Here is a 27,951-nt window from a genome sequence, read left to right on the forward strand (position 1 = left end):
CAATTGCCTTCAGATGACCCCAAAGGAAACCTCAAGGCCACTGGATATTTAAAATTGCTACATGATGATGTGTTTCCCTCTTTATGCACTGAAGCTGGCACGTTCCCTGAGTTTTTCCAGCAAGATGGTGCACCACCACATTATGGGTGCCAGGTCCGAGCATTCCTAGATGAACAGTTTCCTGGAAAGTGGATTGGTCGTCGTGGGCCAGTTGAATGGCCCCCAAGGTCTCCCGATCTGACCCCCTTAGACTTTTATCTTTGGGGTCATCTGAAGGCAATTGTCTATGGTGTGAAGATACGAGATGTGCAGCACCTGAAACTACGGATACTGGATGCCTGTGCTGGCATTTCTCCTGCGGTGTTGCTATCAGTGTGTGAAGAGTGGGAGAACAGGGTTGCATTGACAATCCAACACAATGGGCAGCACATTGAACACATTTTATAAGTGGTCAGAAACTTGTAAATAACTCATGAACGAATAAAGTTACGTTGAAACCAAGCACACCATTGTTTTTCTTGTGACATTACCAATAAGTTTGATGTGTCACATGGCCCTCTTCCTATTGAAAAAACAAAAGTTGTATCCAAGATGGCCGACTTTTAAATGGCCACCATGGTCACCACCCATCTTGAGGAGTTTGCCCCCTCACATATACTAATGTGCCACAAACAGGACTTTAATATCACCAACCATTCCCATGTTATTACGGTGTATCCATATAAATGGCCCACCCTGTAGATTGTTTAAAGCAGCTTTACAGAGATAAACGTATAATTTAAGGTAAGATTGTTTTGGCTTTATAGCGGTTCTTAAAGTTATTTTCCAGCTTAAGTTAGTTTTGATTGATTCGCTTCCATCGCAACGATCATTTGTTATTAAATTAGGGGCCGCTAAGACGACACCATTCTCTCTACACAAACTTTAAACGCGAACCTGTGAGAAACGCTGATGGCGTTCACATGCGCATTAAGAATTGGTTCTATAGTTATGTGCGTTTGAATATATGTGCGCAGGTTTGTAATTCTCTACAGACCAAGCCTAAACAAAGTACTGGTGTTTCCTTATAATTTTTGATACAGAATTTTATTTTATTTTATCAATTTGGGGTAGGTACGCAAATTGAGTTTTCCCGACGACGCTTTATCTGTAGAGTGGTAAAGGGATCCTTCATAGGGAGAGACTAGTTGGCACTTCAGCACTGCGTTGACATCAGGTTCAGGCGAAGGTCCTTCGTCAGATCTGGATTCGGCCTGTATGCAGCAGGCTGCGGGAAAACCTCGGGATAAACGAAGACACTAAAATTAGCGTAGATGCCATTCTTCTCATGATGTAACGAGTACATCAGATTTATGGGAAGTGTTCCCGGTTCCAGCTGACCTAATCTATGCAGCCTAACATTGAATTATAGAAGTCTATAATGTGTTATGTGAATGCTAGGTCAAAGAGATGTGTCTTTAATCTAGCTTTGAACTGACAGAGTGTGTCTGCTTCCCGGACAATGGTAGGAAGACTGTTCCAAAGTTTTGGTGCAAAATAGGAAAAGGATCTACCGCCAGCAGTCGATTTTGATATTCTAGGTATTATCAACTGGCCGGAATTTTGAGATCGCAATAGACGTGAAGGACTATAATGCGTTAAGAGCTCACTCAAGTACTGCGGAACTAAACCATTTAGTGCTTTGTAAGTAATTAGCAATATTTTAAAATTGATGCGATGTTTAATAGGGAGCCATTGCAGTTTTGACAGAACTGGGCTAATATGGTCATACTTCCTGGTTCTGGTAAGAACTCGAGCTGCTGCGTTTTGAACTAGCTGTAGTTTGTTTATTAAGCGTGCAGGGCAACCACCCAGTAGAGCATTACAATAATCTAGCCTTGAGGTCATGAACGCATGAACTAATTGTTCCGCATTTGTCAATGAGAGCATATGGCGTAATTTAGATATATTTTTAAGATGGAAAAATGTCGTTTTACAGATTCTAGACACGTGACTTTCAAATGAAAGATTGGTATCAAAGAGCACACCCAGGTTCCTAACCGACGACGAAGACTTAACAGAGCAGCCATCAAGTGTTAGACAGTATTCTAGATTATTACGTGAGGAAGTTTTTTGTCCAATAATTTGAATCTCTGTTTTTTCAGAATTTAGAAGTAGGAAATTACGAGTCATCCAATTTTTTATATCAGCTATGCATTCCGTTAATTTTGTGAATTGGTAAGTTTCATTAGGTTTTGAAAAAATATAGAGCTGAGTATCGTTGGCATAACAGTGAAAGCTAATTCCATGTTTACAAATGATATCTCCTAATGGTAGCATGTACAGAGTGAACAGCAGCGGTCCTAGTACTGAGCCTTGTGGTACGCCATACTGAACTTGTGATCGATAAGACATCTCTTCATTTACTGCTACAAACTGATAACGGTCAGATAAGTATGATTTAAACCATGCTAGTGCAATTCCACTAATGCCAACATAGTTTTCTAGTCTATTTAACCCCCTGAGGTCAGCAATCACGCCGGCGTGATCTGCTCGTTTTTTTTTATATCAGTGCAAAATACTCTGTTGATTTTGATTTTACATACTTGTGTTGTACATCATTCAAAGCTATTAAATGTCTTCTTTTATTTGTGTACACTCATAATAAAAACAAAATGTTGTGTTTTCCGTAAAACAAAGAAAATAAACATGATGCGCGTTCTGCCATCTCTCTCAATGTGAAACTCATTCTGAAACGCGACAGAAAATGACCTGTAACTCAGCGAATGTTTGTCACACAGACTTGAAACGCATGTCTATACAACGCTTGGAATCTCTATTTTTAAAGTATGTAAATTATATAAAAAACAAATATTATATTTTTAAGTAATCCATACGAAAGCAGCGGCATGTACAGTTTCTCAGACGCGTCCTAATTAACATTATAATGTGACCACACCCACGCGCGCACAAGCGATTGACATGCAAATGATCCATGCGGAGAAACGCAGACCTGTAAACGCCCTCATTACCTCAAAACAAAGAAGCAGAGACTTCATAACTTACTCCTCTCTGCTTTCATCGAGTTGGAAGACTGTAAGCTGTGCTGTGCTGGTTACCTCGGATTTACCTCGGATTTAGCTCAGAAGAACGCGATTTGAAGATGAGACGAGTTTTAAGGTAAGACATGTTAAACTGGTCGTGCCAGATTAAAATGTATGTTATGAAATGAGTTTGGAGTAAAAACATGAACTAAGCCTAATGTCATATATGTAGCCTACATGTATATATAGACAGAAACATGAAATGTGAACTAGAATGGTAGGCAACCTTTCAGTGCTTGTATACATGTTCGACACGAGGATGTTTTTATATTCTATAATAAAACACAGCATGGTAAAAGTAGGCTAATATATAAATATATATATATATATATATATATATATATATATATATATATGTGTGTGTGTGTGTGTGTGTGTGTGTGTGTATTCTGCACATTTTAAAAAGCTATTTTAACCTGAAAAATCTAAAATGTATTCCCCAAATTGTGCAGCATAGTTTCTCTTGATATCAGCATGTTCACAGCTGTTTTGTTGTTGTTGTTGTTTTTAGAGGAACAAGATGCCACTGATGAGTCCTGCTGACTTCAACATTCACATAAGTCTCCATACATGAACATGCTAAAGTGAAAAATCAAACACCATGGAAATGAAAGGTACTATGTTTCAGGAATGGCACAAAGGTGTGTGACAGTTCAAGTCTCTGTCTTTAGTTCAGTGTGTTAAATAATGTGTTTTTTTGTCATTTGTGTATCTTTGGATTATGTTGTGTTGTAAATAAATTAAAAACAATCAAAAAGCCATTCTTTTTTAAATCTCCTCATTCTTTGTGCAAGGTTGCTCAGAATGACAGGGCCTGATAGCTCCTAATAGGGCCGTTAGGGGAGGTTCTTTGTCCTTCTCAGGTGAGAAAAGCTTACATATTAATGAGCTCCCGCATAGAGCTTTCTCACACAAAACACGTCGTAAAAATTTTAAATCAATATATTGTCTTCTCTGAATGAGCAGTCAGGGTGATTTTCACATAGTTTTGAAGCAAATATTCTAGGCTATGTCATACAATTTTCAAAAGTCTTGTGAAGAAATAATCAGTATGGGTTTCATGAGCTTATTTCAGTGACAATTGTTTTTTGTTTTTTCACAAACCACGCATAAATGTTATTATCTCAAAACTAGTCAAGTCAAGTCAAGTCAACTTTATTTATATAGCGCTTTTCACAATACAGATTGCATCAAAGCAGCTTCACAGTATTAGATAAAATAGTACATCAGTGTTTGTTTCTAGTGTAAAACATCCACGTTTGTTAATGCTGATCAATAGTATTGTTGATTGATTAATTAAATTAAGTATCCCCAACTGAGCAAGCCAAAGGCAACAGTGGCAAGGAACCGAAAAACTCCATCAGGTGACCTAATGGAGAAAAAAAAAACCTTGGGAGAACCCAGGCTCAGTCGGGGGCCAGTTCTCCTCTGGCGTTTATGAAGTAGAGACCGGATTTAACTGTAAGATTAAAAATATTATATAAATGCCTGGCTGAAGAGATGCGTCTTTAGTCTAGTTTTAAACTGGGAGAGCGAGTCTGAGCAACGAACAGTATCAGGAAGGCTATTCCAGAGTTTTGGAGCTAAATGTGAAAATGATCTCCCTCCTTTGGTTGATCTGGATATCCTAGGTATGACCAAAAGCCTTGAATTTAGTGATCTTAAAGAGCGCGATGGATTATAGGGCGATAGAAGATCCGTTAAATAGACTGGAGCTAGGCCGTTTAGGGCTTTATAAGTCAGTAGCAATACCTTGTAGTTAATACGGAACTTTATAGGTAACCAATGTAGTGATGATAAAATTGGTGTTATATGGTCAAATTTTCTTGATCTAGTAAGAACTCTAGCGGCGGCATTTTGGACTAACTGTAGCTTGTTTATTGAGGATGCAGGACAACCAGCTAATAAATCATTACAGTAATCTAGTCTCGAGGTCATGAACGCATGAACTAACTTTTCTGCATCAGAAACAGATAGCATATTACGTAGCTTAGCAATGTTTCTAAGGTGGAAAAAGGCTGTTTTTGTAACATATGAAATATGATTTTCAAAAGACAGGTTACAATCTAATATAACACCCAGGTCTTTTACTGTAGAGGATAAAGTAACAGGACACCCTACTATGTTAAAGTTGTATTGTGAGAGGTTTTGTGGGCGGTTTTTTGAACCGATAAGTATTACCTCTGTCTTGTCTGGATTTAATAAAAGAAAATTGCGCGTCATCCAATCTTTTATATCTTTAACACACTCTGTCAATTTGGATAATTCAGCGTTTTCATCCGGCCGTGATGAAATATAGATTTGAGTGTCATCAGCATAACAATGGAAACTAATTCCATGTTTCCTTATAATATTTCCAAGTGGCAGCATATATATTGAGAATAATAGAGGGCCTAACACAGATCCTTGCGGCACTCCATAGTTTACTGGAGTTATGATCGATTTTTCTCCATTTAAATAGACAAAATGGTATCGGTCAGATAGGTATGATCTGAACCAGCTTAATGCTTGTCCTTGAACACCAGTATAATTTTGTAGTCGATCTAAGAGTATTGTGTGATCTATAGTATCGAACGCAGCACTAAGATCAAGTAAAACTAATATTGAGATACAGCCTTGGTCAGAAGCTAAGAGTAAATCATTTGTGATTTTAACGAGCGCAGTTTCAGTGCTATGATGCGGCCTGAATCTAGACTGAAACTTTTCATAGATGTCATTTTCTTGTAAGAAAGAGCCTAGTTGGGCGGACACAACTTTTTCTAGTATTTTGGACATAAAAGGAAGATTTGAAATGGGTCTATAATTTGCTAGGTTATTTGGGTCTAATTGTGGTTTCTTAATGAGTGGTTTTATAACTGCCAGTTTAAAAGTTCTTGAAACATGACCTAAAGTTAAAGATAAGTTAATAATATTGAGGAGAGGCTCTTCCACTACAGGTAACACTTCTTTCAGTAGTTTAGTTGGTATAGGATCTAATAAACATGTTGTTGTTTCAGAGGAAGTGATAAGTTTATTTAACTCTTTTTGTTCTATAGTTGTAAAGTACTGTAATTGTTCTTGCGGGGTAATCGAGGCTGAATTATAAGGCGCGATTGAGGATTGAACGTTTACAATTGTGGTTCTGATGTTTTCTATTTTTTCAGTGAAAAAATTCATGAAATCATTACTACTAAACTGTAACGGAATATTTTGTTCAGGTGACGCTTGTTTATTTGTTAGTCTAGCCACGGTGTTAAATAAAAACCTAGGATTGTTTTGGTTATTTTCTATTAGTTTGCGGAGGTGCTCAGCCCTGGCTACTTTTAGGGCCTTTTTATAACGTGACGTACTGTCTTTCCAAGCGATTCTAAAAACCTCTAAATTAGTTTGTTTCCATTTACGCTCTAAATTACGGGTTTCTCTCTTTAGAACACGCGTAGTATTGTTGTACCATGGTGCTTTAATTTTCTCTCTGACCTTTTTTAGTCTCATAGGTGCAACAATATCCAATTTCCCAGAGAGAATGGTGCTCATAGTGCTGGTTAGTTCCTCTAGTTCATCTGTTTGTTTAGGTTCAGACAGCAGCCGAGACAGATCCGATAAGCAATTTGAAAAATGATCTATGGTGGATGGAAGGATTGTTCTGCCTAATCGATAACGCGGCGCAGCATGATATATTACAGGGGTACGTAATATGCAAGTTACCATGTAATGGTCAGTTACATCATCACTTTGTGGAATGATATCTATATCGGTTGGATCGGTTCCATGTGATATAATTAAATCGAGTGTATGATTAAAACACAATGAATCTTGTCCAGCTCAGATTCAAGATGGCGGCACATGTGTTTCACGTTGTTTTCGTCTCTGTGTTTTATGATTACCTTGTTTAGTTTGTCTTGAGATGGCTGTTTTATGATTTTATGGTGAATTTGGGGCTATTTGGAAGAAAAAGGAAAAAACTAAACAAAAAACAAAACAAAAACAATAACAAACTATAACAACAGTCTCATAACTACACAACTATGTGGCCCATCGGGCTGTTCTACCTATGGGGTAGCATCGTGTTATCATCACAAATGGCAGACAAATCGGAGGATAGCGACGGACTGGGTGCTTTGATGTGGATCACTGCGCCTTGTACGGTGGATTTTTTCCATTCGGATGTGGCTCCATTTGGATCAAACCACTGGAATACAGCAGCGCGTCCTGCAGAATTGTGTCAATCTGACAATCGGCGGTTGCAGCACGTGCAGTGGTGTAGAGGAACAATGAATGCGCGGCAGTTTGTTTCTTCGGCTGCTTGCAGACAAGGACGGAGATTTGCTCCAGTTAAGAAACCCTTGTTGATTCTACTGCTTCTTCTACCAGGTAACATTCACCCCAATCCAGGCCCTGATCTGGCACAGCTTGAAACCCCAGAAGATTTAAAAAACAGCAGTGGACTAAGTTTCATTCATTTAAATGTGCGCAGTTTAATTAATAAAATTGATGCAGTTCGTGTCTGGGCAAATTCGACTCATTGCGACGTCATGGTTTTGTCAGAAACGTGGCTGAAGTCATCGATTACAAATAATATGATTAACATTGACGGATACAACATTTATAGGACAGATCGCACCAGTAAAGGAGGGGGAATTGCGATCTATGTCAGAACGGCATTGAACTGCACTTGGATTGATTCAATCAGTAAACCAAAGTGTTTTGAATTGTCTGTAGTTAAGTTACATCTTCCTAACGGTGTGGATTTTACAGTAATGGGATGCTATCGTCCACCATCGGCATCTCACAAAGCTTTAATACTGCTGTCGGACTATTTGAAAATGTCTTCAGACAATGACTTTGTATTACTAGGAGACTTAAACTGGGACTGGTTATCGAAAACTTTAAACGTTTTAAGGACTTCTGTGATGGCCTAAATATTTCGCAATTAATCAACTATCCAACTCGGTTGAATTTAAAACATATGGAAAAGTCTACTCTGCTTGACGTTATCCTTACAAATTCTCCACAAAAGTATTCTTCAGTTGGAATATTTAGTAATGATGTTAGTGACCATTGTACAGTAGCCTGTGTTAGAAATTGTAAACTTCCTAAATATAAACCCAAGTTCATTTTTAGAAGAAACTATAAACATTTTAGTGAGCAAGCCTTTTTTACACGATTTGTACAATAGTGATGTGTTCCATGTCTGTGAAATGGCAGATGTTGATCTGGCATGGAAGTATTTTCAAACAAACTTTTTAACCTTGATTAATAAGCATGCACCTGTAAGAAGATTGAGAGTACGCGGTAAAGATAATCCATGGTTTAATAAATCAATATCCTCCTCCATTAGAGCAAGAAACATTGCCTGGGCTAAGACAAAAAAAACTAATAATGCTAGTGACTGGGAACAATATAGGGCATTAAGGAATATTTGTACAAAAATTATAAAAAATGCAAAAAGTGAGTATTACCTTAACATGATAAATAAAAATTTTAATGATCCTAGTAAATTTTGGAAGCTGGTCAAATCATCAACGGGGTCTATTCCCCCTCCAGCAGTTCCTGATTTACTAAAGGTCAAAGATGAAGAAATTAAGGATAAACGAGATATAGCAGAAGCTTTTAATTTTCACTTTAATAATGTAGGCTCAAGTTCAACAACTTATTCAAGTATTCCTGTAGACGATAAAGATAATATGGTTATCCCTTTAAGTAGTAAAAGAAATCATTTTAATTTTCTTCCTATTTCTCCATCCCAGGTTTGTAAAGCTCTGTTAACTCTCGATTGTAAAAAATCTGCTGGCCCTGATCAAATAGAGCCTTATTTTCTAAAAATATCTGCGGACTTGATAGCGAGACCGATTGCTTCTATTTTTAATTTAAGTCTAAGTAGTGGTTTGATACCAAGTTCATGGAAGTCAGCAGAAATTCGTCCATTACTGAAAGGTGGAGATTGCACTTTGTTGGATAATTATCGCCCTATTTCCAGACTGTCTGTTACAGCCAAAGTGTTTGAATCCCTGGTAAATGAACAGTTAAAACACTATTTATCGACTAATAATATTTTAAGTCAAACTCAGTCAGGTTTTAGACAAGGACATAGTACTATAACTGCTGCAATGTCAGTCACAAATGACATTATTACTGGATTGGATAAAAAAAAAATCATGTGTTGCACTTTTTATTGATTTATCCAAAGCATTTGATTCTGTGGATCATGATCTTCTTTTGCAAAGGCTTAAATGTGTAGGTTTTAGTAGTACAGTTTTAAAGTGGTTTTCAAATTATTTGACTGGAAGAACTCAATGTGTGTCTGTAGATAATTATATTTCTAACCCATTAATAGTGAAGACAGGTGTCCCTCAAGGATCAATTTTGGGACCAATTTTATTTTCTATTTACATAAATGAACTTGGTGTAGGATTAGAGACCGTAAAAGTACACTTTTATGCAGATGATACTATCATTTATACAATGGCTTCATCCATAAAAGTGGCAATGGATTCCTTACAGAATGCTTTTAATTTATTTCAGACTTCACTTGATAATCTAAAATTGGTGATGAATAAAAAAAAAACTAAATACATGATCTTCACACGCTCTAGATTATCACTAAATGATTTTATGATTAAAACTTTTGATGGTACTTTGATTGAGAGAGTCGCATCCTATAAATATCTTGGAATCTGGCTGGATGATAAATTTACTTTTAGTTCTCATATTGATATACTTTTAAAGAAATTGAGACCAAGATTGGGTTTTTATTTTCGTTTGAAAAAATGTTTTTCCTTTGTTGCTCGAAAACGATTAGTGCAAAGTACCTTTTTGCCAGTATTGGACTATGGTGATATAATATATATGCATGCGCCTCTAAATACTTTGAAAAAATTGGATGCTGTTTATCATGCTGCCTTACGATTTGTGACTGATTCAAGTGTGCGTACACATCACTGTAAATTATATGAGTTGACAAATTGGACTTCACTGTGCTTGAGGAGGAAACATCATATGTTGATCTTTATTTTAAAAGCTTTACTGGGTAAATTACCACAGTATATATCTAATCTATTGACATACTGTACTAGTATCTATAATACTAGATCAACAGTTAAACTTTTACTCAAGAACTCAATTTTCCATACAGAACTAGGTAGATCAGCCTTCTCTAATTATGCTCCTTATGTATGGAATGAGCTCCAAGGTATATTACACATGAAATATGTACCATCACTTACTTATTTTAAAAACACTTTAAAGTCTGTTTTTATAGAACGGTGTAAATGTTTTAGTAATTGATTGTGGGTTGTGCTGTCTTTCAGATATGGAAATTCTTTGTTTATTTTGTTGTGTTATGTACTACTTTGTATTTTTGTTTTGTGCTGACTATCTTGACCAGGACTCCCTGGTAGAAGAGATATTGTATCTCAATGGGACCTTCCTGGTTAAACAAATAAAATGAAAATTAAAATGAAAACGATGAGTTGGTCCGGAAACGTTTTGCTTAATCCCAAAGGAGTTTAATAAATCTATAAACGCAGCCCCTAACGCATCATTTGGATTATCTACGTGTATGTTAAAATCTCGCAATACCGCCGCCACGACCAATCAGACGGGGCTCATGTTTATAGGAGTATCCTGATGGAGTAGATTCATTTAGACCGAAATAATCATTTGGTTTAAGCCAGGTTTCAGTAAGGCAAAGTACATCGATGCTATTATCTGTGACTATTTCATTTACAATAACTGCCTTATGTGTGAGTGATCTAATGTTTAAAAGACCTAGCTTTAGAAATTGTTTTTGTTTACTAATAGAAACATTTTCTGTTTTAATAACAACTAAGTTTTTCCTAGATCCTGCAGTAGATTTATTTATTTATTTGATCGCACTAAACGAGGAATAGACACAATTTCTATGCAATGTTCTACAATAGTATTTATATCAGTTAATTTGGTGCAGCAGAGACTATGATTTGGACTTTTGGTTACTAGTCAAAAGGTATTTAACATTTTGGAGATGTTATCCGACAGAAGATCCGCTCCGAATCTGTTTGGGTGTAAGCCATCAGCACGGAAAAGCCTAGGACGCTCCCAAAACAGATTCCAATTATTTACAAAGAGCAGTTTCTGCTCATTGCACCATGACGTTAACCATTCATTTAGCGCGAATAATCTACTAAACTTGTCATGTCCTAGACGGTACGTGGGAAGCGGTCCTGACACAATGATCGTTATATCAGGCGATGTGCTGCGTACCGTATCGATCAGATTCCTGAAGTCTTTCTTCAGAACCTCCGTCTGGCGCAGCCTGATGTCGGCCCCTCCCGCGTGCAGGACCACAGTTCTGACGCGCTCGTTCAGAATCTCGGGAACGTGAGCAGCGATTTCAGAAACACGAGCACCAGGAAAGCAGTGACTGTGCACCTTATTTTTACCTAATATAGCGCGTACGTGTCGAACGATGGAATCACCGATGATCACAGCATCGCGTTCTGTTTCGCGAAGAGGGGAGAAGCGGTTTTGTGTGGATATCTCGAAAACCGGGAGGGTCGGAGAGAGTTTTCTTGGTCTAGACCTGACTCGTGTCTTCCGCTGCGGAAATATCCAGGGTTCGTGGTGGCGTGTTGGAGCTGGAGTGAACGAGACCATGGCTGGTCGCGACCTCGACGCTCGGGACCGATGCTGAGTAACGCACAGAGTAGACGAGGTCGGAGTCAGCGGGTTAGTAACATTAATCTCTGATTTGTGAGCATCAGCGCATGATGTTTCAAGAGCTAACCGCCGGTCTATTAGCTCGGCTTGTCTCACTAAAAGGTTGTGGATCTGTTTCTCAACAGCTTCCAGCTCAGACTGTAACGCGTGCAGCTCAAATGTGTCCTCACCTGCACCAAAAGGTAGACTACTTACATCTGATATATTCGCCATTTTAACAGATGGACAGTAAGTTAGCAACGACGCTACCAGTGATGCTATCAATACTAATTTCTGACTAACGTCTTAGATATAATCCGTCTTTTAGTGGTACGGGTGTAGAGTAGACGCACGATAGGCGAAGAAATGTTTGTAAAAAGTGAGTGTTGAGAAGAACGCGTTCAGCCGTGATCCCCGGGAGTAATCTATAAGAGTATCCAGCGTTGGATCACTAACAGGCTTGAGACGCGTCTGCTCAACAGTCCGCGTGTAACTATGAACTTTTATATACTTGCTGCTGATATATTATTGTAGCAGAGTTTGTGCTGAATACAGTGTAATCAGACTTTAGCCATGAAAATGTCACAAGTAACAGAAATAAGCACAAATGTCAGAGCATGTCAGAACACCTCCAGGGCCCAGAAAACACCTCAGACCTCAGAGGGTTAAAAGAATTTTGTGGTCAATGGTGTCAAATGCAGCACTAAGATCGAGTAACACTAATAGAGAGATACAACCACGATCGGATGATAAGAGCAAATCATTTGTGACTCTAATGAGGGCAGTCTCTGTACTATGGTACGCGGACTGGAAATTCTCGCAGATATCATTTCTTTCAATAAAGGAACACAGTTGTGAAGATACTGCTTTTTCTAATATCTTTGACAGAAAAGGTAGATTCGAGATCGGCCTGTAATTGACTAATTCTGTAGGATCAAGTTGCGTTTTTTAACAAGCGGTTTAATCATAGCCAGCTTAAAGTTTTTTGGTACGTATCCTAGAGACAAAGATGAATTAAAGGGATACTTCAGGATTTAGCATTAAGCTTTGTATTAGTAGAAAACCTGTAGTATTTTTGAATTACCATGCTTTCCACCCTCTTATCCCCCTGAGAGGAGAGATTTATGTATTTTTTGTCTGGAAAAAAATCCTCAGATGACGCAAAAATCGTCATTTTGCGTCATCGGAGGATTTTCTGGCCAGAGGCTGAAGACTACAGCCAGTAGGAGGCGCTGTTCCGCATGTCCTCAACCCGCCCATAGGAGGTGGGATCTCACTCACAGAATGTACACAGTGTCAGCCGTCTTTCTTTGGAAGCTAAGTTAACAGGCTCTTGTTCTGTGGAGAAAGCTGAATAGTAGGAGAAAGCTGAGTAGTAGGGGTTACCATCCTCCTTTTCCTGGACTTGTCCGGCGGGTGAGATCGTTCAAAATGTCCGTGATTCGGCTTTTGCTTTCTGCAGTCGCCATTCATTGTTTACATGCACACCTTTTGTTTCAATCTAACTGAATTCATTCCGATTGGTGAATCTGAATGTAGTGTTTACATGAACGCTAAACAAGTGATCGGTTAATGTGCGTTTTAACATTGCTATGAAAATTCCCGCTCCTCCGTGAGAGATACGAGACCGGCGCGTCTCAGTAATGACGCCACCGGCCTCGTGCCGTTCTCCCGCGGCCATCAGCCTCGTCCTGCTCGCCACAGTAAACATAATGAATGGCGACTGTAGAACGCAAAAAACGAATCCTGGACATTTTGGGCGATCTCGAAACCCAGGGCAAACCATAGACTGTAAAAAATAGGGGGCAAACTCGTCACGGAGACTCACTAGTAGCCTAACCTTGTTGTTTTCAACTGCGCTCTCTTACCGGTAGGCGTGGCTTGGGAGTGGCCTCCTAGGGCAGCGAAGCAAGTGCATTCTGGGAGTTGTTGTCTTTCATCCACATAAGCCAAAAATACATTTTCTGGCTTTTCTCAGTCTAGAAAGCTCCAAATTCAAAAATTTCTTCAAATTTCTTCTACATAAATGACATATTTTAAATACACATTCATCTTTCCAGAGGTGAAGTATCCCTTTAATGATATTAAGAAGAGGATCTATGACCTCTGGAAGCATCTCTTTCAGTAGCTTAGTCGGTATAGGGTCTAACACAGTGGTTCTCAACTCCAGTCCTCGGGACCCACTCCTCTGCACATTTTGTATGTCTCTCTTATCTGACACCCTCAGTTCAGTTCATGGAGTCTCTCTTAACGAGCTGATGATCTGATTCAGGTGTGTTAAATAAGGGAGACATACAAAATGTGCAGAGCAGTGGGTCCCGAGGACTGGAGTTGAGAACCACTGGTCTAACATACATGTTGTAGATTTAGATGATTTAACAAGTTTAGTAAATTCTTCCTCTCCTATAGCAACGAATGAATCAAATTTTTCCTCAGGGAGACTTAAACGCACTGCCTGATGCGATACTGTAGTAGACGGTTGCATAGTTATAATTTTGTCCCTGATACTATCAATCTTATAAGTGAAGAATTCATAGTCATTACTGCTGTGCTGCTTGGAAACTTCTGGGCTTTAAGCTTTCTTTTTCGTTAGTTTAGCCACTGTTTCAAATAAATACCTAGGATTATGTTTATTTTCTTCTAATAGGGTTGTAAAATAACCAGATCTAGCAGCTTTTAAAGCCTCTCTGTACGTAATCGAGCTCTCCTTCCATGAAATGCCAAATACCTCTAGTATTGTTTTCTTCCAGTTGCGCTCCATTTTTCTGGCTGCTCTCTTAAGGGCCAGAGTGTGCTCGTTGTACCACGGCATTGGACTATTTTCTTTAATCTTCTTTAAGTGCAACGGAGCAACTGTGTCTAAAGTGCTGGAAAAGAGAGAGTTAAAAGTTTCTGTTGCAATATCTAGTTATTCTAAGCTATCTGGGATGCTGAGATGATGAAACTGATCAGTAAGATTGTTAACCCTCTGGGGTTCTTCATTTATGACTCACACTCAGGACCTTCGGGTCAAAAATGACCCGGAGGGCGGGATTCATATTTTATTTTTTTTTCAGCAAAATCAATCAAATGTATTTTTGTTCAATAATATTTTTTCTTTTTTTCTATGGTGTTTTGAGATAATTTTATGATAATAATTAATATTTATGCAATAATTATGATCCATTTTTTCCCATTGAATATAATAGAATTTTTTTATTTTTTTTATTTTTTTTTCAATTAATGCTGTATTTCAGGTTAAAGTAGAGACTAGGCCTGTAGAAAACAATTTTTGAAGTCAGATTGGTGCCATCTGGTGGATGTAGTAAGCATAATTATCGTGAAATATCATATTTTAACCACTAGATGGATTTACAGCTCTCTGTATAAAGGCTTGTGAATTCTAGTTGTTTTTGCACATATTTGCCTATTTTTTTCAGGTTGTGGATTTTAATATATAATAAGAGATTCTCAGAGACTATTTTTATAAAGTTTTTTGTTTGTTTGTTTGGTTTAAATGGTAATTTGAAGTGCCAGTTTTACTTTATAATACAGTCAAACCTGAACATTGCATTAGAAAGAGAACAAATGGAAAGCATTTTGTTACCCATTGTTTTAATTCTAACTTAATAAAAATGCAATTCTTTCAGTCATAACATTTTTTTATTAACCTTTTATAATAAACATTTTCATTAAAATTATTTTTGTACAATTCAATGAACAGTAACTCTTATTCAAAACTGGCAACAGCAATTATGAACAAAAAACTAAGGCATTTTTAGAGTTGTTTTGTCTGAGTGACACACACAAAACTAAAGACTCATAACTTCAAAACTATAACAAGGAGAGTCAAAAGGTAGGTATCGTTTGATAGAACACTTTTCAAAATTTTTTATTATTATAAATTACATTATATTTGGACATTCTCCTTCCGAGAAACTGCTGATAAAAGAAAAAAAATCTATATAATTTTTATTATTATTTTGCATATCTCTCTTGTTTGACATGCAATAACTCGGGAAGGAAATAAAGTAGGGGAAAAATTCTTTTTTGAGGAAGTTTCCCTAAATGTGAGCTGCATCTGCATAAAATTTTGTAGTGATCGCAGAAAGTACTCAAAAGTTACAGAATTTGGAACAAAGGTAGCCTTTTTGTTTAGTCCTCACACATTTGGAAGGCAATAAAAAAATTGTTTTCTGAGTGACATACACAAAACTAAAGACTCATAACTTCAAAACTGTAGCAAGGAGAGTCAAAAGGTAGGTATCTTTTGAAAGAACACTTTTCAAATTTTCTGAAAATATAAATTACATTACATCTGGACATTCTCCTGCCGAGAAACTGCTGATAAAAGACAATATATATATATATATATATATATATATATATATAATTTTTATAATGATAATGCATATCTTTCTTATTTGACATGGAATAACTCAGGAAGGAAATAAGGTAGGAGGAAAATTCTTTTTTGGGCAAGTCCATTTATATATGAGCTGCATCTGGATAAAATTTTGTGGTGTTTGGATAAAGGCATCAAAAGTTACAGCATTTGGAACCAAATTGTTCAGTCTTTGACGCCCCCTCATTGGCATTTTTTATATTGTTTCACCATGAAGAATATCCTGTAATAAAAGCAATAGATTAAGTTCATTTTGGGCTCATTTTAATTGTAATAATATGCTGTAAAAAATGAAGTGCCATTTTCAAAGATTTTTGAATGTTTCATGAGATGTATGATGTTTTTGACACATTGCAGTACATGGTACAAAAAAGTATTTTATAGATTATGAAAAAAAAAATTCTATTTATCAGCAAATAACTCAGCAATACTTAGGAGTTTTTCAAATTGGCTACATTCACTGTAAAGATCAGACTCTAAGCTTTCAAATGACACCAATTTTGTTTTAATCAAGGCAATATTTTTGAAAAATATGATAATGAATACTTTCGCAGCTAGGTGGAGTCCGCGGGCAGTACACTCCGGTTTAGCGCAACTAGTCAGCTCTCTTTCAGAGTTGATCGAAGTGGTTGGATGCTTTAAAAAGCTGAGATTCTACGTTTTAAGATGATACATATTTTTTGTTATTCCACGTTTGAAAACGAGCGCGGACGGTTATGGAAAAATTGGAAAACACTTTGCACCCCAAAAAGATGAGAGACTTGTTTTTTAGCCAAGTATGCATAACTTCGTGAGGGATATCTCGTGATCAAAGTAATGGATTGTGTTGTGTTTGGGCTCTTTGTAATCGTGAGAATCTGCTGTAAATAAAGATGTTCATTGTTTCATTGAGTTATGAGCTGAAACGTCACATCAAAACAACATAGCATCACTGCTACTGCTACTTCCTTGGTGCATCTGTGGTATTTTTTGTGTTAGAACACCATGCGGAATATCTTTAGATCTGATTGATGGAATATATTGATTATATATATATATATTATATATCGTTTTAATCGTGAGCTCCTGCTGTAAATAACGATGTGTCATTTTTCATGATCGATGTATGTTTCATGAAGATACGAGTAAAAAGGGCAAGTCTAAGCTACCTTGTTTGGCTACGTGCGTCTGTGGATTTTTTTGTGTGTTAGAACTCCATGAGGAATATCTTTAGTTCTGAGTAAAGAATTATGTTGGGTTTGGACTCTTTTTAATTGTAAGCATCTGCTGTAAATAATGATGTGTCATTTTCCACAATCGGAGCATATTTCATGAAGTTACGAGCGGAAATGTGTCTAAAATTGAGTATCCATATATGGGTCTTTTGAGGGGCGTCTTTTACAAAAACCTTGCTTAAATTTAGTAAAAAGCCTGAAACAATTATGCTTGTTGTATTCTACTCATCGAGACCTTTCAAATGACATATGACACAGGACTATCAGAATTGTATGATGTCTTTGACATGTTGCTGTATGTAGTACAAAAAAGTAGTTAAATATTCATTCATATAATAAACGATGAAAACATTTTTTTTCTATTTATCAGCAAATAACTCAGCACTACATAGGAGTTTATCAAATTGGCTACATTCATTGTAAATTTCAGACTCTAAGCTTTCAAATGACACCTATTTTAAGTTGATCAATGTAATATTTTTGAAAAATATTATGATTATATTTTTCGCAGCCAGGTGGCGCCTGCGGGGGGGTACACTCTGTTTTAGAGTGATAACTCTACACTCTTTTGGAGTTGATCAAAATGATTAGATGCATTAAAAAACTGAGATTCTAAGCTTTAAAATGATACCTATTTTGTGTTATCGTGGCTGATTTGTAGATTGTACGCACAAAAAAACTCTATAAAAACTCTAAAACTATTTTTGCCAATTTCCCATTCATTTCCTATGGGGGTCATTTTTGACCCGAAGGTCCTGAGTGTGACTATTTTTTTTACAGCCACTTAGACTATTCAAATCCTGTCCCCATTTTTTTGGGTGTTCATATACCAAGTACCAACAAAGTCACCAAGTTTCGGACCATTCTGATGAAGCTACGATTTTTAATAATTTTTTATTAAACATACATAGCAGCAACATAAACTTAAAAAAATCCGTAATTTGTGGTCATAAAAATAAAATAAATACATGATTATAAACTATAGAGTGTCTTCTTTTTTTTGTGTACACTCACATTAACATCAAAACCTTGTTTTTATTTTTAAATAAATAAAATAAACAGGGTGCGCTTTCAGCTCACTCTGTCTCCGCAAAAATCTTTCTGAAACAAGTCTGGAAAATGAACTGAAACTCAGCTAATACTTATCACACAACCATGAAACATGCGTCTAAAGAAAGCTTTAAATTTCTACTTTTAAATAAAACAATTCACATTCAAAACAAATATTCTCCTGCAATGTAATCTGTATGAAACTAAATAGAAGTACAGTTTCTCCCGTCTCATCTAATTATCGATAATGAGTTCACACCCACTCGCAGAGCGCGCTATTCATAAGATAATGTGCTGAGGTGATCTATGCAAAATGAGGTAAACGCCCCCTGAAATGCCTTCAAACCTCTATGCTTCAAACCAGCAAGTTTCATTCATTCACATTCCTGCGCTGTTGGAATATCACGAGTTCAAATTTTGCTCAGAAGAAGAGCAGGACACTGACGAGTCGACGAACGTTTGTATTTTGAGCAATGAACGTTGAGCGACTTGATCCAGCCGTGGATAATATTTCGGGTGAGTAAGTCTTTTAAATTTACTTGCATTAGTTGACACGTGTTCGCATTTATGAGGAAAAAACAATATTACGTGACAGTTCTCCATTATGGACGCGAGCGCTTTGAAAGCAGCAGACTTTCAAACTTTCACAGAGACCTCAAAACAGAAAGCACAAATCCTTTCTTTAAAACGAATTTCGTTTTGTATTAATTGTATCTTAATTTTAATATTATTTTCATTAACAAATTTAATACATAAAAAGCAATCACAACATAAGGGGCTTGAACTGGAGATCATCATTAACCAGACTACTCGCCTCACATGTCTAAAAAATTTGAAATATATTTACAGAAAGCTGGTTCTAAACAAAACCATCCAAAACAAAAAACTATGTAGCCTAATAAATGTGCATTTCACCGGTGCGTTCACTAGCCTACTGCTGAAGATCGCGAGTCAATAGCCTATCGTCAAATTCATCTTTGCCAGAAGTTAATAAACAATTACAATGTCTTATTGCAATATTTTACATATTCATAATCATTACTTTTGATGGATCTTTGAGGCAGCTTTTTAGGTTTATGGCGTTTTGGAAAAGAGCTTCACGTACAACGTTTCACCAAAGCACAGCGGCCCTTCAGCACATAAGAAAAAAAAGAGAGAAAAAGCACGAGACTTACTCTTTACGAAACTTTGATGTGGTTGAACAGGTGAAACAGTCACAAATTCCTCTGCAACTCAAACTTTCTCAGTACAAGTTATGAAGGAAGAGAACAGCATTACAGTTTTCAGCGCGTCCTCCTCTGATTGCTGTGTTCTGACTGAAAAAGTGCGTGAAGGAGCACATGCGCAAAACGTAGGTTTGTAAAATGTGCTTTTTTAAAAGCTTTTTTATGTCCTCTCCACATAGAGGAATTACAATAAAATAAAAAAAAACCTCCTCTACTTCTTTGTTCAGGCTGTGATGGGCCATTAGTCATGGGGGGGTGTCTATGTCACACCCTGGTCTGAATCTCATTAATATTTATAGCCATTACCACTCCCATGCATAAACCTCTTCTGACAAAAAAAACTGTTTTACAACGTTTAAATCAATGTATTGTTTTATGAAAACGATTAGGCAGGATGATTTTTACATCATTTTGAAGAAAAAACACTAGGGAACAAGATCCATTAGTCAAAAGTCTTGTGGACACATATTTACTATATGTTTTGTGGTGTTATTTCAGCAACTTTCATTTTTATTTTTTCAAATAACCACGCATAAACATTATTTTCTTAAAAACACAAAGATTTACAAGCATGTTGATCAGATATGATGGTAGCCCTGTTTGTGCTTTATAGAGTGAATTTACACCTTTGCCATTAACATGTTTATGAATAACTGAAAAAAACAACAAATGTCAGAGCATGTCAGAACACCTCCAGGGCCCAGAAAACAGCTCAGACTCCAGAGGGTTAACAATGAGTGCTTTTGAAGTAAGCGATCGAATATTCAGCAACCCAAGCTTTAGCATTTGTTCATCTGTATTATAGCTGTTTTTTATTTGTTGAACATCAATTAAATCTTTAACCTTAGATGGGTTTAAACGTTTTTTGGATTTCCAAATTCGGGGAACAGACACAGTCTCTATATGATAATATCTAGGTGAAAGAGGCTCTATGTGATTGGTTGTATCTGACCTTGGTGACGCGAGGCCGCTAGCAGACAGTTGGTTTAGCCAGTCTGTCTGCTTCCTGACCTGAGCCCCAGATTGTCATGTTTGAGCTCTAAGACTATGTGTCATATTACTAGAGAGAAGAGCAGCACCATCCCAGGAGGGATGAATACCATCTCTTTTCAACAGGTCAGGTCTGCCCCAAAAACTTTTCCAATTGTCTATGAATTCTATATTATTAAGCGGACACCACTTAGACAGCTAGCGATTCAGTGAACACAATCTACTAACTATCTCATCACTCCTGCGAACAGGAAGGGGGCCAGAGCAAATTACAGTGCTTGACATCGTACTTGCGAGTTCACACACCTCTTTAATATTAATTTTGGTGATCTCCGACTGGCGGAGTCGAACATCCTTAGTGCCGACATGAATAACGATCTTAGAGAATTTACGATTAGCATTAGCCAGCACTTTTAAATTTGCTTTGATGTCAGGCGCTCTGGCTCCAGGCAAACATGTGACTATGGTGGCTGGTGTCTCTATTTTCACATTCCGTTTGATCGAATCACCAATAACTAGGGCACAATCAACAGAATTCTCAGTGGATGTGTCACTGAGCGGGGCAAATCGATTTATTATGGTAATCGGAAGAGTGGTTTTTTGATCCGCGACTAGAGTGATCCCTCACTGTCACCCATTTGCCCGGCTGCACGGGCTCTACTTCAGCTGGTACCGCATCATGTAAAGAGTTCACTACGCTAGGCGCATCCAAAATAGTATCTAAAACTCTAGCACTCTTACTATCCTCAATTAAAGTTTGGATGCGTGTTTCTAGTTCTGAAATCTTCTCTGTCAGCCTATCTGACTCCTTGCATTTATCACATATAAATCCTATATTGCCAACAGAGAAGGCTATGCTAAACATGTGACATGAAGTGCAGGTGACAATAACAGGACAAGACATTACTCACTGTGTTTGTTGACTGATTCTTACTCACCTGAGCTTTTTATGAACTCAAAGGCGCGGGCGCGTGAAAAAAAAAGAAAAAAAAGTAGCTGAGTGCACGGGTGGCGCGTTAACAGGCTAGAGAATTACTAGCGTGTTGTGCTAATAGTAACGGAAGCTAGCGATGTCAGGTTAATCTGAGATGTTGGGTAAGCTGTATTTAGTAGTAGTATAAACAACTAGAAATGATAGTAAATGATGGTTCAAAACAAAGAAATACGAGGCTAAGACGGAGCTTACAGCACCGAAGCAAACACACTCACAGCAGGCAGCGAGGCAGTCAGGAGCCAATAATGGCTCTCATAATGGCTTTGCCTCTGGAAATCCACAAGGAGTATAGCATCTTCTATAGCTCTATCTAGGGGTGAGCCCTAACATAAGGTTTGTGCTGCAGCCGGCTGGCCCTCTCCGCACACATTACTTAGGATTTACAGTCTGGACATGGGCTCAACCCCAGGGTCACAGGTCCTTCAGGGTTTACCAAGTCATGTCTGCATTCAACAGTTGTCTGTGCCAGTATTACACAGCCTTGTTGAGCAGACAATCTTCCTCAGTGTGGCAGCGTTGGTAATGACATTCCCATAGTGTCAATGCCATGACAGTGTTGAGTTCCAAAAAGGAACGTTTCCGGTTACGCATGTAACTTGGTTCCCTGAAAGGGGAACTAGATGCTGTCATGGTGTTAACACTATGGAAATGTCATTACCAACCCTTAGGGAACCAGGTTATATGCGTAACCTGAGACAATTTTTCCTTCAAATGATATTGAATCTGTCCAGTGATATTTTTGATATCACATTCACATTTTGTAACAACATTTCAATCTTACCTGGATGTTTTTTGTTTCCTTCATCTGCTAAGAAATGAAGTCCTCTGGTGTCTTTATTTAAAATCTGAAGGTCATCAGGTTTGGGCTGTAACACTTCCTATTTTTGAAGGAATGGTTCATAAAAAAATACAAATAAAAAAAAACTTCCACAAAGGTTTTTTATCCTTAATCTCATGAAATACATCTGGTTCCACTTGCACATTTTGTCTGAGGGAGTGCACTTACCTGTGCATTCACCGCAGTTAGGGTCGCCAACCATAGATATGTACAGTAGATGCAGCTCAGCTGCTTCAGGTACGTCAAAACTGCCGCCATCTTGGAATTGTCAGCCAGGAGACCTGTTTGAATGTCAATGTGAAGGAGATGCCTGTCACGACCTTGTCTTGTTTAGTCTCATTGTCATATTCTGCTTAGTTTTCCCTGTCACCATTTGTTCTCGTTTTTTGTTTGTTGTTTCTTAAGTGTTCCTTTCTAATTATTTATAGTTATAGGCTGCCTGCATTTTTCTTATAAAATAAAGGTAAAATTATTATTATTATTTTAATTACTATATTATATTTATTCTTAAATACTGTAATTTTATAATAATGAAATAGTGCAACCCTACAAGTAGGCACAATGTGAATGTTAAATCGCAATTTTAACCAGAATTTAATCAGATTTCCCCCCTAAACTGTGCAGCCCTAGTTGCTCCTGATTTCAGCATGTTCACAGTTGTTGTTTTTTTACAGGGACCAGATGCCACTGATGAGTCCTGCTTACTCCTCCTAACCTTCTCTGATAAGTCAAGTCAACCTTTATTTTTATAGCATATTTAAAAACAACAGAAGTTGACCCAAAGTGCTTTACAGATCAAGCAAGAATAAACTTTTCTTTTTTTTTTAATTACATCATACATTCTATCAGCTTCAAAAACTCATTTCATGATCTATTCAAAGCCAAAGAAAACAGAAATGTTTTTAAAGAAGACTTAAAAATGGCTAGCGATGAAGATGACCTCACATGGAAAGGAAGACTATTCCATAATTCCGGACCCTTCACCGAAAAGGCACGGTCACCCTTAGATTTATAACAGCAACGAGGAACTGTCAATAGCAATTGGACAGAAGACCTGAGTCTCTAGTTGGAGACTGTGCGATTTGCGTCAGATTTTTAGCCGAAATCTGACTTGTGCGACTCTTTTTCGGGTCGGGCCGATTTTCAGCTTTGTCGTGCGTAGTTTATCGCGCAGTGTTCGTGCAGTGTATGGGGGGAAACGAGAGATGATAAACCTCTCCTAACCGGCAATCGGATGGTCGGATGAATTTCTGGCATGTCAGACATTTTGGTTGCTCCTCGTGACTATATCGCACAATTGAAGCAGAGCTACGAACCGATTTCCCTAAACTCAGTGTTGTTCCCTCACTGCACCTGCGCAAAAACAGAAGTTTCACCATTTCATCTTTAATGTAGCAAGAAAGAAAACGAAAAGAGGGAGATCTTTAAGTTCTGTAGATATCAAACTAGCTACAAATTACTGTTGCTTACCTCCAGTTCGTGTTGCAAAATGGATAAACCATATTATCCACGTCTTTCAAGCCACCTGTGATGTAGCTACACCCTGTCTCTTTTATTAATTTGTTAAACAATGTTCATGTTACACAAGCTGTTTTTGAAATAAAGCTGTTTTTAATTTTCATTGGTGACTGATCATTGCAGTGTTCGGAAATATTATAGACTGTTAATAATTTTAATTATAGGCCTATTATTCAAAGTAATCGACCTAAATGTTTTTAGACAAATTTCAATGAGGAGGAGTAAGCTTCTATGTAATCTTGTATTATCTTCGCAGCATGTCGGTTATGCAGTGATGCACTATGAAATTATTGCGTGGCAAATTAATTATAATAGCCTGTCAATTTTATAATAAAAGTGCGCCTTCCCTAATAATAATAATAATACAATAATACTAATAATAATTTAATACATAAATTGGAAATGCTAAATCCTCTTGATATTGATAGCTGATGCTTGTTTTGACAATATCTCTGGATACACGATATCATGGTCTATTGGCGCAACCCGGCACGGCGCTTTATCGCACATATTTCACATGTATAGTGTGAGCAGTCAAGTCACAGCTCGATGATCGGACACCCTTGACCCTCCTAAACTTAAGTGGAGCGACATTATCAAGTGTGAACGTACAAGACTTATTATAAGCCTCAACCAGTGATTCAGTGTCAAGCCCAGTTGAGACATCATCTGAAAAATGCATTAAATACAATTCTGAAAAAAAGATTGGCAGTAGACGAGTGCATAGACCGGGATTTACATAAAGGCTGAGTGTATGTAGGGCGAGGGCAGGCAAACACAGACTCAAATATGATTGAATAATGGTCAGAAATGCCGGTATATAAAATCTCTAAATTGAACACAGAAAGACCATACAATAATACCAGATCTAATGTATGACCCTTGTTGTGAGTAGGATCAGTGATGTGCTGTACAAGGTTTAGTGACTCAGTGAGCGAGATAAATTCATTTACCAGCAGTTTTGATGGACAGCATACATGGATAATAAAATTCCCAAGTGAGGAGTCTGTCACCACGAGTCACCAGTCCAGAGAGGAAGTTCGAAAATTGTTGAATAAAATCCTTGTTAAATTTGGGAGGTCTGTAGACGAGTACACAGAAAACAGGACCCAAGATGTCAATTTTTTACAACTGGGCCTCTAAACTGGAATACATGTACATAGGTAGTGTTCTGCATTTAAAAGAGTTTTCAAAAACACTAGCGACGCCACCGCCGTGTCCTGAAATCTGTGGGTAATTTAGAAAGTCGCAGACTGGCGGTGTTACATCCCCCAAAGCCATTTGTTCGCCGGGGTTCAGCCACGTCTCAGTGATGAATAAGAGATCCAAAGATTGTGATATTAAAAAGTCATTAAGAATAAAGGACTTGTTCGATATTGAATGAGTATTAATGAGAGCCATTTTAATATTGACACTATCCATGTTTTGTTGGGAAGAGATGTGCGTTTCAGTATGTCAAGATTGCCACCCCGCTTCGTATCACTTTCACTAATCGAAGAATGACGGCATGAAGACCAGATGGCAAGTATTTGGTTGTTATCAGGGTGGTCGATCTGTAATCTGCAGAGATGTCGTCGTTTTGACCCTCAATGGACATAACAGCGATGTGCAATTCCAGGTGCAGTGCAATGATTGTATACTCCGCCTGACAAGCGATCCCAGGGATTCAAACTCTGTAACTCCAGAGATGAGTAGAATAGGATCATATCAGATAAGCAGGGAGCTCTCTGTTGAAGTTGGCGAGGGCAGGCAGTAAAATTCCAGAAGGCCAGACTAAGCAACAGAAGGCAGATCATTCTCAATGCATCCACCAGAACAGTTCGGAAAGGAAACAAGCAGCCTATTTTAAGACTTCACGTAACGGTCACAGCAAAGGTGAGTGCATTGGTGTTAATTTCCTTGAGGTAATCCAGTCAGACGTGAGGTGTACCGTAGATTTCAAATGCAAGAAAAGTCATTAATCCATACAATTGTCCGTAGAGAAGGAAATATTTGAGGTTCCTAAAGTCATTCATACAGAACACCACTAAGACGAAAACCCGGAGAGCAGCGGCAGACAGACACGCCAGCGTTCACTCTACCGGAAGTCTCTTTCTTTCTTAAAGAGATGATGACAGGGTAAATGACAGGTATGTTGAACAGGAACTGTTTTAGGAATGGCACCAAGGTGTTTAGATCAGTTTGTTTAACAATGTGCCTTTTTGTCCTTTGTTATGTATATTTGGATTGTGTTTTGATGTAAATAAAATAAAAACAATCAAAAAGCCATTCTTTTAATCTCCTCACATTCTTTCTTCTAGTCCCATTCAGATGATAGGGCCATTAAGAGAGGAGTCTCTGTCTTCCCAGGTGTGAAATATTCATGATGATTCACCGTGGCCGGCCCAGGCTCTGTTGGTGCCCTAGGCGAGATTTAGATAGCGCCAACCACAAGCCAACTAGTAGTTATAAGTAGTTATAAGATTGTCATCAGTGTCCCGCGTTCTCATTGGTTTACGCTCTGTTGTTATGTATCGTCATCACTGTCCCGTGTTCTCATTCGTTTATGCTCTGTTGTTATGGATCACCATCACTGTCCCGCGTTCTCATTGGTTTACGCTCTGTTGTTATGTATCGTCATCACTGTCTTGTGTTCTCATTGGTTTATGCTCCATTGTTATGGATTGTCATAATTGTCCTGCGTTCTCATTGGTTTATGCTCTGTTGTTATGTATCGCCATCACTGTCCCGCGTTCTCATTGGTTTAGGCTCTGTTGTTTATGAATCGTCATCACTGTCCCGCGTTCTCATTGGTTTAGCCTCTGTTGTTATGGATCGTCATCACTGTCCCGCGTTCTCATTGGTTTATGCTCTGTTGTTATGTTTCGTCAAAACTGTCCTGCGTTCTAATTGGTTTAAGCTCTGTTGTTATGTATCGCCATCACTGTCCCGCGTTCTCATTGGCTTAGGCTGTGTTGTTATGGATTGTCATCACTGTCCTGCGTTCTCATTGGTTTAGGCTCTGTTGTTATGTATCGCCATCACTGTCCTGCGTTCTCATTGGTTTAGGCTCTGTTGTTATGGATCGTCAGAACTGTCCTGTGTTCTCCTTACGGCTGTCACTTTTGAGAAAAATCAAATTCGAACGGATATCAAATATCAAGCAATGTATGAAGTTTTATGTAACAAAGTTCGGGAGGAGCATGTTCAGGTAATCATCCGATCAGCAAAAGAAGAAGCCAGTATAAATAAAGCCTTCCCATATCTCCTGTCTCATGACTAATTTCTCAGCATCAGACTCCGCCTTCGTGCCGTCATGTCCGAGTTAGAGCTCTTCCCCTCCGACGATGAGTCTTTCATCATGGAGGTGTCTCCATCGCAAACCGCCAATCCAGAGACCTTTTCTTCTCCAGCAGTTAACAACAACATCAAGCCTCCATCCTCAAACAGGGGATGCCGGCCCTCCAGATCCTCTCCACATACACCAAGACGCCGAAGACTCCCCTCACCACCGCCAGCGAGGAACTCATCATCTTCCTCATCGTCTTCCTTCGCGCCTTCCCACTCTTCAGCTCACCCAAACATCCCTCCCATAGGGAAGTGGACAGTTAAGGGGCTGAGACAAGCCTTAATTAATTCCGATGCAAATTCTTCCCGCAGAATGAAAAAAGCAGAATTGTTTAATTTATATGTCTCTTTACAATCTACTCACCCTTCTGTTTCAGCACCCATCCCATCGGCTCGAACGAGCAAGGCCCGCTGGGCCCCGATCGCTCGTCCTGCAGTGTCTCCACCCTCCTCACATGCAGCGCCGGGCCCCGCCCCCGCGCCACGTCATCGCAGACCTTCCGCTAGCCTGGTCGCGGAAGGGCGCCAACCTTTTCTGGGTCAACTCCTCTCCTCAGCCCCTCCCACCGTGGTACCCCACGCTCCAGATCTCTTCAACACCATTTTCACACACGATCCTCAAATGTTTTCCTTCCCTTCTACATCTTTCAGTTTTCCTTCTTTCCAAGCGCC

The 27,951-nt window shown here is 38.3% G+C and overlaps 1 protein-coding gene across 1 annotated transcript in view; it reads right to left on the bottom strand.

Moving 5' to 3' along the window:
• The window catches only part of LOC311072168 (stonustoxin subunit alpha-like), an 80,817-nt gene that overhangs the window by 25,114 nt on the left and 27,752 nt on the right, over window positions 1–27,951 (bottom strand). The window contains exons 2-3 of the mRNA XM_084096957.1: window positions 22,603–22,715; window positions 22,378–22,474 (exon numbers count right to left, since the gene is read on the bottom strand). Coding sequence (XP_083953083.1) covers window positions 22,378–22,474; window positions 22,603–22,715 — 210 coding nt within the window. The remainder of the gene's footprint in view (window positions 1–22,377; window positions 22,475–22,602; window positions 22,716–27,951) is intronic.

Source organism: Abramis brama, assembly GCF_963993115.1.
Source record: "Abramis brama genome assembly, chromosome: 21".
Taxonomy (NCBI): domain Eukaryota; kingdom Metazoa; phylum Chordata; class Actinopteri; order Cypriniformes; family Leuciscidae; genus Abramis; species Abramis brama.